General features: G+C 29.0%; 2 protein-coding genes across 2 annotated transcripts in view; one reads left to right on the top strand and one right to left on the bottom strand.

Annotated features, from left to right (window-relative positions):
* LOC111037154 overlaps nucleotides 1-3381 on the top strand; it is a 22170-nt gene extending 18789 nt beyond the window's left edge. The window contains exons 7-8 of the mRNA XM_022319539.1: nucleotides 2168-2202; nucleotides 3243-3381. Of these exons, the coding sequence (XP_022175231.1) occupies nucleotides 2168-2202; nucleotides 3243-3284 (77 nt within the window). The 3' untranslated portion in view covers nucleotides 3285-3381. The remainder of the gene's footprint in view (nucleotides 1-2167; nucleotides 2203-3242) is intronic.
* A 3086-nt stretch (nucleotides 3382-6467) lies between these two features.
* On the bottom strand, nucleotides 6468-11747 carry LOC111037144 (UDP-glucuronosyltransferase 2A1-like). Its single transcript, XM_022319528.1, has 4 exons — nucleotides 10864-11747; nucleotides 8964-9183; nucleotides 8603-8822; nucleotides 6468-6759 (listed from the first exon to the last, which is right to left on the bottom strand). The coding sequence occupies exons 1-4, from the start codon at nucleotides 11689-11691 to the stop codon at nucleotides 6480-6482; spliced, it is 1548 nt and encodes a 515-aa protein (XP_022175220.1). The 5' UTR covers nucleotides 11692-11747; the 3' UTR covers nucleotides 6468-6479.
* Nucleotides 11748-12484: the final 737 nt, after the last annotated feature.

Below are 12484 nucleotides of genomic sequence, written 5' to 3'. Positions count from 1 at the left end.
CCTCGAAGGCGCCGGAGGGGGCTTCCACAACGCCCGGAATCGAGGTACACGGGCAGCTAACACGGAGGGTCTGGGGGTCTCCCCCAGCGACGCATGAAGAGCTAGTCTTAATGTATGAAATGGTAAGGTCCCGAGTCTTTTCCTCCCGGAACCCAAGACCACTATTCCGTTTCTTCCACAGGCGTTCGCTTGCCGGCCAATGGGAGCGCGAAAAAATATCGCGGAGTTATCGTTTTGAAATATCGTCTTCGCCTCATCGCCGGGATTCCTTCAAAATTTTTGATTTTTGACCTCCGTTCGCCCTTCTTTGTGCCCCATTCGGGCTTCTTCCGCTTCGAAATCGCTTTTACAGACCGAACCAAAGTCGTCGAACGGAGCCTTACACTTACTGTTTTTTTTTATATTATTTTATCCTTCTCTCTGTTAAATATCAAATGAAACAGAACAGTTCTTCGACTGTGTTACAAACGTCAGTAAGAGTAGCCCATGTCGGTGGTTAAATATCTGAGTGACCCATTAAATATATTTTTAATAGAAATAATGTATAACAGAACTCTTCGTCGACGGTCAAGTCCATATCGATTATATAATTCTGCGACTGTGGAACGTAGAGTTCGAACTTTAATTCTGCAACCAAAATATCATAAAAATATATAAACACTGTTTCTTGAATAGTTTTTGTATTTTCAAATTTGGCGAAATCACATACTACAGTAAAACTTCCAAAATACGAAATCGAATGAGCAACAAAAAAAATTCTTAATATGGAGGAATTCATTAAATAGAATTACGTATTTTTTTTTTAAATTAAATTTATTAATTATGTAGAAATGTATGTACTTCTATGTTATATGTGTTAAGTAAAAACAATATCAAATAAAATATTATAGTTGAGCTTAGTTTTTAATCTTATAAATTAAAATAAATAATTATTGAGTTATGGACGAAGAGAAAACGAGAGAAAATTCGTATTTACACCCGTTTGCATCAATATTGAAACTGAAGTACTGAAGTAAAATTAATCAGTTTGCCTATCTTCGGTGTCTTATCTATATCGAATTCTTTGTTCATGCACAATTTTTGAACAATGTTTAAAATTAAGAATGAAGGTCATAGTCCTTAAATATATTTCGTTAAACAGAAAATTTCATGAAATGGAAGTTCGTTATACGAAAGTTTCACTGTATTTGATAACCAAGAATAATGATTTAAATTGTTTTGTTGTAATTTAAAAATTTAAGATACCAACTCGAAACTTTTAGAATATATTATTATATTTTATATACGCTCAATGACTGTTCAAATGTAATTTTTTTGCAAAAATGAATATTACCGCCATTAGAACTCAATACTAATTATGCTTAGTAGTAAAATATATTACTTTAAGCATGATGACATCATCAAATATACTAAATTATTAAGCAATATTATTCATTTCGTTCAGAATCGTTTTTCATATACAATGAATTATATCATTGAATTCAAATTTAACACCATCCATTAAAGTGACCCACTTGTAACCTACTGCACAGGCGAGCAACATCCACTTATCCGCTTTTCTTTATTATATTATTTTCATTGTGCAGCGACCAACAATATTAATAGTCTTTAAAGTATTGTTACATAGGTACACAAAAAGCAAAAGATACTAACAGACAATAATAATTATACCTATATAGCAATAATAATATATAATTTATGTAGCAAAACAAAATATAATTCCATACAACGATATAAATTAATATTATTACATACCATAAATAGTACATTAGTAATAATATGTTTGCGACTCCCCTTTAGCATTATGCTTCTATTGGGGGATACCTATACAAGTTTGAATTCAGTGCAATATGAAATATAACACTCAAATTGTATACAAGACTACAAATAAGTGGCTAATATCCCTGTGAAGAATATTTAGGTGTACAGACGGAGAAAATATTTATTTACTTAGGTTAATTAAATTGTGCATTTCTTATGTAAGTTTATTAATCATAGAATAAACCAAATTGCTTATGAATTTTAATTTTAATTTTTTTATTGGTCTTGAGTTTTTAACACTAAGAACCCAGGTAGTCACTCGTATAGGAACTATAGTGGCAGCAGAAGGTGTATTGCAGCGACCTCACCACGCTAAGCCATTTATGATTTTTTGTTTTTATTTTAGGATATTACATTGATATGGATATCAACACGAAAACGGTAGGTCATGGACAAAGATTTCACTTTTCTATATTTATACTATTTGGGTGTATAAAAGTGAAAGACTATGATTTAAAACTATACCTATGGATTCAATAAAGTTAAGATAAAAATACCTATTGTTAGGTATTAATAGTAGTATTCATTTTCTTTTTAGTTTTTTGATATTCGCAGAACTGTGGAAATTTACTAGCATTTTGTTATTTAGTTTTATAATAATTGCTAGAATGTGCTCTGTTAAAATTACTTAGAATAACTAAAAAATGTGTTTATTTACTCACATTCATTTTATAAATACTTCAACATACTTCAACATATTTATCGAATCACCTAAATATGTTTTTATTATAATATGTTAGTATGATCTAACAAAACATATCTATACTGCACTAATGCACGATGGTGTCATGGTATTCAAATATTTTATTATACTAGTCACTTTAGTTTCTATTGATGATAAATCATGACATTTAAAAATCTATACACACTCTCAGTGGATTTCATTATTAAAAGCTATTTCAAATATAAAGTTCTCATTCAGATATGTTCGGTTTATTTAGTATTCTATTTATAGTAAGAACTCAATTAACTTTATGTAACCATTTTTAATTTTTAATTTTAAACTACTGAGGAAAATCGTTTTTGCTAATTATCGATCTATGTATAAATGAATTGGTCTTTGTGTGCATTCGTACCAATTGAGTTCTTAACAATCTTTTGTATAGGTTCAAAATATACGAGATTTGTTATTTTATTCTTATAAACATTTTTTTTGTCGACACTTTCACAATATGGAGAATAGATTACTAGCTTTAGGTACATGGCATATTACAATTTATAATACATTGGTACATTATTTTACTTGATCCAGGAGATATTAATACCAAATCTAAAGTTGTTCTAATTAATTTTAGTAGTGGGTTTTAACTATTAGTTTTAATCTTTTAATTAGTTCATCTCCAAGCCAGTATATTTTTAAGTATTTTAAGTGAGAAAATATGAAGGGTTTAATTGTAAAATATTGATTTTGTTTGTTTCAGGAACTATCCGAAGATTTTAAATCAGACAAAGATGGAATATGACGTTTATAAAATTTATAAAATTTCATTTTATTTATAATCAATAATGTATAATTATACCTAGGTATTCAAAATGAATAATACGTTTTAATATTGTAATGAAAATAATGTTCGATTATTTTGTAAACAAAAATACACTTTATATTTAAAGAGACATTATTATTAATATTAAGTTAATCAGTTTAATATAATTTAATTACCAATAGCTAATAATAGTGATACTCTGATAATATTGTACTGTACTATCTGTACTACTCTGTCTCAACTATTCAAACTATTGTGTTCGGTTTTCAGTTAGCTCAAATTTGTTCAGTCGTCACTTGTCAGTGTTTGTCCAATTGTTGTCAAATGTTTAATATTTATATTTATATTATTATATTTATAAATTCCTGCTTATATGATATTCTCACGCACAATATTGTAAAACTTACTAAATAATTTTAACAACTAAAAACCTAATGAATAATACATTAAAAATTTAAAAATAATAATCATGACTTTTTTTTATATTTATTATTTTATTATAAAGTCCTTACTCCTTAGAGCCTAGGCAATTTATTAAATTAAATAATACATTATTATTTATTACTCTTAAGATTAATTATTATCATACTGTAATATCATTTATTCTGTTTCCATTTCTTTACGAACTATGTATTATAATTTAATCTGTATCACTGTGCTCTAATTTTGTAAATAATATGTAATTGGGTTATCTAATCCATTTAATTAAATAAATAAAATAAAAGAAATAAAATTATTCAATACCTACTTAAAACTCAGAATAGGGAAATAATGTCCCCAAAAAAGGTCATAGTCATATACTTTTAAATTGCGGTCTGTGTACTTTTAAAACAGGTATCTAAATGCTTTTACATTTTAAATAACGATAAACGCAAAAATTGTATAAGGTTTTAATTCTGAATAACGATAAACACAATAGTTGAATAACGTTTAAATTTTGAATAACGATCAACTCAAAATTTGTATAACGTTTTGATTGTAAATAACTTAAAACAAAATTTTTTTTCAAATGCAAGCCCTGCTTAAAACCAACATTTCTGTCACTATCCCCATCTTCCACTACAGCAACCAGTATTACGGTTGGTTTTATTTTATAACATCGCGTGTGCGTACTTTTTTACCGGGATAAATTTATTCGGGCCACATATAGGTGGTATATAAATTTACCCCTATAAATTTTACATAAAAAAAATTTAACTTCTTTTGAGTTTTATCGTTGGCACATTTACTTAATTATGTCTAAACGAAATTTCAAAAAGTGGGGCATCGAAAAGAAAAATGAATGAATTAAGACAAATCATTTATGACAAACTATGTAAAAAATAGTATGGCCCACCACGCTCTGAAAGGAGTTATTGGGTCGCCGGCGGCCATGTGGCAGCCAACGTGTTAATAACTATCATATATACATTATTTAATAAATTAAAACACAATTATCAAAAGAATACTGTCACAATAGCGTTAAAGAAAAGTAAAATAAAAATAATAACACCCGATAACATTTTAAATAATACCATAGACCCTACTAGTCCGCCCTGCTAGCACTGAGCACATAATAAAATTGTTCACCAACATTTTGTGTATGTAACGATTCATTATTAACAGATAGTGGTCAACCGTAATGTGGCAAAATCATGAGTCCCGATTCCATTAACAAATGAAAGATTTAATACCAGGCTAATATACAGTCCACAACTACAAAACAAATCAGCATTGATAGGCGTGAGCACTGAATCCCGAAAAAAGAACACAAAAAAATAGAACAATTAAAAAAGATATTAATATAATTTTTAAAAATTTTTCTTTTAAGGTTAAAATTATGTAAAAAGAGTACCTATTTAAAAAAAAATTAAAACTTTTGCTAATGATTAAAAATTGTTTAAAATATTGAATTAAAAATTAATGTCAAATAATTTATAAAATATTTTGCACAAGAATAAGAGCGATCAATGAAGCATTTATGTGAATATAATACCTATAGACAATTAGACTTATTATACAGGTGTGCAGTATTAATAATAAATAAAAATAAAATTATTATTTTAAAGAAATAAGTAATTTTTTTTTGTGATAATCAATAAATTAATATATTTTTAATTTTTAAGTTGTTCTCTTTCCAGTGATCTTTTTTGTATATTATGTTCATTTTTTCCCTGTTCTTTTTAGCAATTTACCTTGCGTACGTGGGGGCATGCTGGGCAACTGATCTCCCTGCGGTCTGAATTTTTATCCAAATAAACTATACAAATTACAAATATTACGAAATTTATACTGGTAGTCATTATTTAGGCAATCGTGTTCACGAGTTTTTGATACAAATTTACCACGAATCTGAGATAAGATATATGAACAAAAAGATCTATGTATAGTTCATTCGTTATTATTAATATTTAATTATTGTTACTAATGATATCGGCAATAGGTAATAAAGATATTCCGTAGTTAAACGTTTAAATTAGTGATTAAGGTTTAGGAATAATTAAAATATTTTGAATCTGTACTTGCAATAGAAGTAATGCGGACTAGTTGAACATTTTAAAAATTGCGTTTAATCAAAACAAAGTTACATAGTAGTTAGTGCAATGCAACGAGTACACGATGAACCACATTGGACTACCAACAATGTTCATTGACATAACTTAGCTTAGAATATAAATATTGATGATGTGATAGAACAATTTAAAATATTATATTCCTTGGTATGAACTAGTGCTCTAGAATCTAGATATAGTGCGGTCGACGAAAAGTAGGCCGCGATCGTCACGCGCCTACCGGGCGTTTTACGGCATGGATCTCCAAACTTTTTCCCGCCTAATATAATTTCAAATCGTGTAATGTACTAACATAGAACACTATTGAAGCGACACTCTCGGGCGGCTAATGTTAATGTGTTTAGAATTCTTAATGGCCTTGAAATGGTTCGTAACTTCTTGTCATACCGCCAAGCTTACAACATCATTCATGTTATTCCGACTAATCATACAATAATACACTTTTGTATGATATAACTTATAAGTTAATAACAACTATAGGTAAATACTTATGTATATGTTATATATATATATAAACCTAGATTCTAGAGCGCTAAATATAATATACTCGCTCTTATAATAAGAAAGTATTCATTATATTTGTAGTATTTTTATTAAGACACAAGCCAAGTTCATTCTATTATTAATTTTGTTTTTTTTTAGATTTTCTATTCAACAATTTTAAAATAACTTTGAAAATTAAGCAGTAGAGTAATACAAAAATTGTTGTTACAGATAAGAAAATTACAACCAGTACATCGATTAAATAGTATTGGTACCATGGCATACCAACGGCGACAGACCGATGATGCGGTGCCCCTTTATGTCGGATGACATACTCTGTCCAATACACTGCAGTTTCCAAAGGAGACATGGGTCGATCACGAAATATTTCTGATAACTCTTTAGCCTTTTTTTTGTATCTATATTTAACAAATAAGTAAAGATCATAACTATAATATAATACCAGTAGCGTGCCCAGAATTTTCAATGATTGGGGGGGGGGGTATGTTATAAGTAAAAATGCATTTTAATGGATTGTTATGGTAATACAATTGATAATTGATACCCCGCATACTCCATAGCCTATGTTCGTGATCTGCAAGTACAAATAAATGTAGGTATACTGACTATAGCAGAGAAATAATATATTACATTATTATAGTGTGTATACTCTCTACTCTGTGCAGTTAACGTAGTTAACGTTAAGTTCTGATTTGTTAACGGACAATCGACGCTCAATGCTGTTTGAAAACTTATACAAATCATTAATTGTTCAATGTAATAACATCGGATAAAAATTGAAATGCTTACCTATCATCTGATTAATGATTTTGTTTAACTTATTAATTTTAATTTTTTAATATTTTTTAATATCACACATTTTTGTAAGCCATTATTCATTGGCAATAATATTGTATTATAGTATAAATTGTATAATACATAAAACAATTAATCATTTAATCATTTTTTTACAATAACATTTTTTTTAAAGCATATTTTAGTAATTTTTAGGGCCATAACTGCATACATATTTTGTAGATTTTTGGGGCATATAATTGTTGGCCCTAGTGATGAGTAATGACATAATATGCATATTTAATTTGTTATACCTATGACTAGTGATATATTAAAGTCAGAGAGCCGCCACTGACCATAACGATACGAGATAAGTGTTATACTGGGGGATATGCAGGGTCCGTGATATTAAAAAATATAATAACGATCACAACAAAAACACTTCGTCGAACAACGTGTAACGGCCAAGTAAAAAAAACCAGATTTTTTAGTACTATAAAGATATTGTGATATCATAATTAAATTCCATGTAAATTAAATTAAAGTACACTTATTTTGTTTCACTAACTTATTTCCTCGGTGAAAAATTATATGCTTGTATACGCGGCACACGAAATAACGTGAACAAAATAAACAAAAGGATTTGGAAATTCCTTTTAGTTTGAAATATTTTAATAAACATTTCTACTCAAAATAGTTTCTAGCCAAGTAAATAAATTATTGAATCAAAATAGTGTACTTTAATTAAATTTTTGCTCAGCATTTATTTATTTACAGTTTTTTGGGGGACTTTATTTTATCACTATGTTTATTTTTTTATTCATACTTATACTAAAGTACTATAGTAGTGTATTACCATCATAGTACTATATTTAATTTAAGATAAAGCACATGGTTAACCTTAACACAATAACACATTAGACACAATATACACACCAACGACATGCGACGGCAACACAACGAAGCGATAGCCCATAAAATATATTAGATAATAATATAATATAGCGATAGACGATAGTTGATAACGAAATGAAACAGATAAAAAATATGGAACGCAAGACAGCAATAATGAAATATGTCATTTTGTACTACGTACACGAAATGGAGAGGGAGAACCGGTCGGCACGACAACGCGAGATGCGGCCCCCGTGATTCTAGATTTCATTACGATTTCTCATTAAAAAATGTACACGTTTTCTTAATAAAATAATTTCTAACTGTGCGATTTCGATAATTTTTTGCAAAAGGATCACCTGTACAATTTGTCTGATTTTTCCAATTTATTAGGTATTAATTAATTCAGTAGATAATTCGTAGGGTCCGGTTAAAAAAAACTTCAAAATGTACACTGTTTAAAACGACAACTCCTGCTTCCATATAATAATATATTAATATAGTAATTATTGCCGCGCTGCCGCTATATTTTTTTTACTTAGCTCGAGCCACGACCGCGCTGGGTACACTTACATGGGATTTGTGAGCATGGTTGTTATTTTTATAAAAATGTCATCTTCCTTCAAATCTCCGTAATTCATCATCTCTGCAGCTCCTTTGCTTACAATAGATTTGATGTTTGTTACTTGATCACCAGAAATTGGCATTGATAAAATTGGAACTCCTTCATACACAGCTTCGGTAGTTCCCAATAGTCCACCATGAGATATAAATAGCTTAACATTCGGATGGGCTGTACACAAATAAAAACAATTAAACATTACTTACAATATAGGTATTACAATTAAAATTTAAAATTTAAAATTGCTGCAGTGTAAAGCATATATGCAAAAGTTTTATTAAATAACATAAAGTATGTCAAATTCGTATGTACCTAAAATATCTCGTTGGGGCATCCATTTGCGAATCATTACATTGGACGGTTTTTCGGGTAATTCTCCTTCCCATTTCCACAGAATTCGTTGTGGAATTTTATCAAAAACATTTAAGAACATCCGTCTTTTTTCTGCAGAAAAAGATTCGCCCCGTAATAAACTGCCCATGCAAAAATAAATAACTCCGTTCACGGCTTCATCAATATATTTCTGGATGTCCTATGTATAAATGTAAAACTAATTGAATTAATACATTTATAATAATTATAAAATCCACGTAGGCTGTTATTACTATTAATATATCAATACTATTTATTCATTTATTTGTGTTATATTTTATAAAAATTAAAAATGGCAATCACATCACTAATAATGAAAATATAAAAATCAATTAACTCCCAATCGTTACGATGGTGAGGGTTAAATAAATAAGACAATTGGTATGTAACGATTCAATAATATATTAGGCCTTGTGTTTTACGAATGTTTTTATTATACTCAATTCTCTACAGTCTCCAGTGGTTTTGATGGATTTGCGTGCAGCTCTACTTCGACGTTTTGTAATATGCTATAAGGTATATTGGTAACCTTGTTTGTAGATCCGGCACTGAACTAATAGCCTGCCTACTTTCCCGCAAAACATGGAAATGGAATCTACATATTATATTACGTTTACAAACAACAAATTAGTCAACACTGCCTAACTGATCGAAATGGGATGAATTTTAAAAACTTTTTGAAGCGATTTCCCGAGAGGACATTGCAGCCGATCTCATATAACAATTATGAAAAGCCATATTGATCGCAATTGTGTGTTATAAGTTACCCGAAATTCATATTCAGTCCTTACGTTGTCATTATAATTTTAGTACTGGTAATTTGTATACATATTAATTTATAGGTATGCAGGATGAATGAACCGGTGGACCGTTTGAATAACGGCTAATGAGTAATGGGGATATAGTCCACGCAATGGACAGAGCTTTAAATCGTTCTACCAAGGACAGGAACAGATCGGGGTTGTAACATGTTTCGGTCACAATCAAATCTTGAGCGTCTTCTTGCAGGTTCAAATTGTGCACATTTTTCTATGTAAATATTTAGCACTCAATTCGAATGTATTTGTTCAAATTTGCAAAACAATTTCAAGTGGGTGGGGTGTGGAAGAAGTTTCATCACCCCAACTATAGACAAATGAATTTGTCTGGTAAACCAGTCGTAAAAAAACGAGATGAATACTGGCATAGAAAAAATTGCAAAATTGAAATTGGTGGAAGAAATGTTCGTTCAATACATACCGTCACATTATGGCAACGTACGTGAAGTTCATACATGCAGTAAGAGTCGAAAACGATCAGATAATTATATGGGTACCTTCGATTGGGCTTCGATTGGAGGTTTGGAAATACATCTAGAACATCTACACACAAAGCATTTTGGGTGAACGTAAGTATAAGTGGTATAAACAACAATTATTGTAGTATTACAATTTAAAATAATTTGTGAGTTGCAATTCATAATTTCCATATCGGATGTGTATTTGAACGCACTATGACTAAACACACAATTAGAATAAAAACATATTATTCCACAACATTTTTGTACTTCAGATAAAAATTTTCTTCGTTTTTTAATAATCTAATAATTAGAGCAGGCAAAATAATTTTTTTTTTATCACAATAACGTTTGAGTGATTATAATGTATAATAACCAATAACAATATATATATTACTCAATTGATTCGGGTAATTGGGTGTATAAAATTCCGATTTTTTCTTCGTAAGTATATTATACTTACCTAATTTATAATTAAAAATGACATGACTGATGTTAGATGCTCTCTTATTGAAATCAAAACTTACTATAATTTTATTATAATCACAAAAATTGGTTACTTACAATAGGCAAAGGTTTGGTTGGCATTATGTGTATACCACCGATTTCCACAACAGCTGGGACTAGAGGTCTGGATTCAAACATTGTGAAATGAGTGTTAACCATGATCAAACTAGCGTTCAAAATTAATTGGTTCACTGAAATTTCAAAGTCAATATTTCGTTTAATGACGGCTTCGTCTCTAGTCCGACACAACAGGTTAAAACCAAATAGTTGTACTGCATGAGAAATTATATTTATAACTCTGCTATTAAAGTTCATTTTTGCACTTAGGCTGGTCAAAGTTGTAGGTATATTTGCTAACGAATATGGCTGTCCGATCGCTTGCTGATTCCAGGGCAACAAGTTGCAACTACTCAGAAGTATAAAAGGTATATTGAACTTCAATACAAAACCCAAAAATAGTTCGTTGTTAAAATGTTCTGTAATGAGTAAATCAAATTTAGAAGGACTGTTTAATAATGTCTTCACGCTATCAACTGTAAATATGGCTTCGTACATTGTTCCGCGAGTATAAAAACTCCAAATGGTATTCATAGAACGTTGTATTTCATTCATTGAATCACTTTCGAAGTGGCTGATATTTTCTTTGTTATTGGTAATAGCTATTGATCCTCTAATTGATAAATTATTTATGTTTGGATGTTCTATCGGATAGTTACTGATAAGAGTGATGAAATGTCCTTTGTTAGCGAGTCCTTGGACGTACGGTAAGAAAACCAAATGATGACTTAATCCTTGATGAGGAAACACAGCTAAGATGTTTGCCGTGTCCGCTGGAGAAACCACTGTTGCAGTAATAATTATTATTACAAATAAAACAATCATCATAGTTAAAAATTACTATCTAGCTTAGTAAAATATTATTAATAAGAATATTAAATATTATGTATGAAAATTGAATACTATTTTATTATAGTTATTATTATTTAAAGGTAAAATACTCCAAAGATTAAAATGTCAAAAATAAATTAAAATGTTTTGTTGCTATTAAATATTTTACCAGACATTAATATTAAACAAATATTTAGTAAGTTTGGTAAACGTTAGCTGTAAATATTTAAGTATATTAATTTATTAAAATTAAACACTAAAATACATAGTTCTAATGTACATTGAGTATTTGAGTGTTGTGTCAGATAAAAACAAAAACGAACATGATTTTATTATGGCTAATCTCCGACGAATGAACAATTTAATATTTTTTTATTTAATGCATACCTATATATAAATTATAAACTATTAATTATAAGAAGTTGTAAATAGGTACCTTGTACCTACATACCAATTAAGTTATAGATTAAGATAAGATTGATACGTATTCTACATATTCTATCATAATTTTTTGTACCTACCCACCTATCTTTATTTGTTTTTATAAATACCGTTCATATTTTTATAAGTAATTACTTGTAGCAAATGGATTTTTATCAATCATACTTAAATAAATAATATTACAAATTTTTACTTTGCATATTCAGGCATATTTTGGGTACAAGTTCATTTTTTCCATAAAAACACATACATACTATGTATACATTTAAATGATTTAATTTAATTTAATAATTTTATGTACAATTATTATGTATACATTTATTCCACAACACCAAAATTGAAAATATTT

The sequence above is a fragment of the Myzus persicae genome, unplaced genomic scaffold, assembly GCF_001856785.1.
Source record: "Myzus persicae strain clone G006 unplaced genomic scaffold, MPER_G0061.0, whole genome shotgun sequence".
NCBI lineage: Eukaryota > Metazoa > Arthropoda > Insecta > Hemiptera > Aphididae > Myzus > Myzus persicae.
Note: the sequence above shows the minus strand (reverse complement) of the source record. Positions and strands in the feature narration are given on the sequence as shown.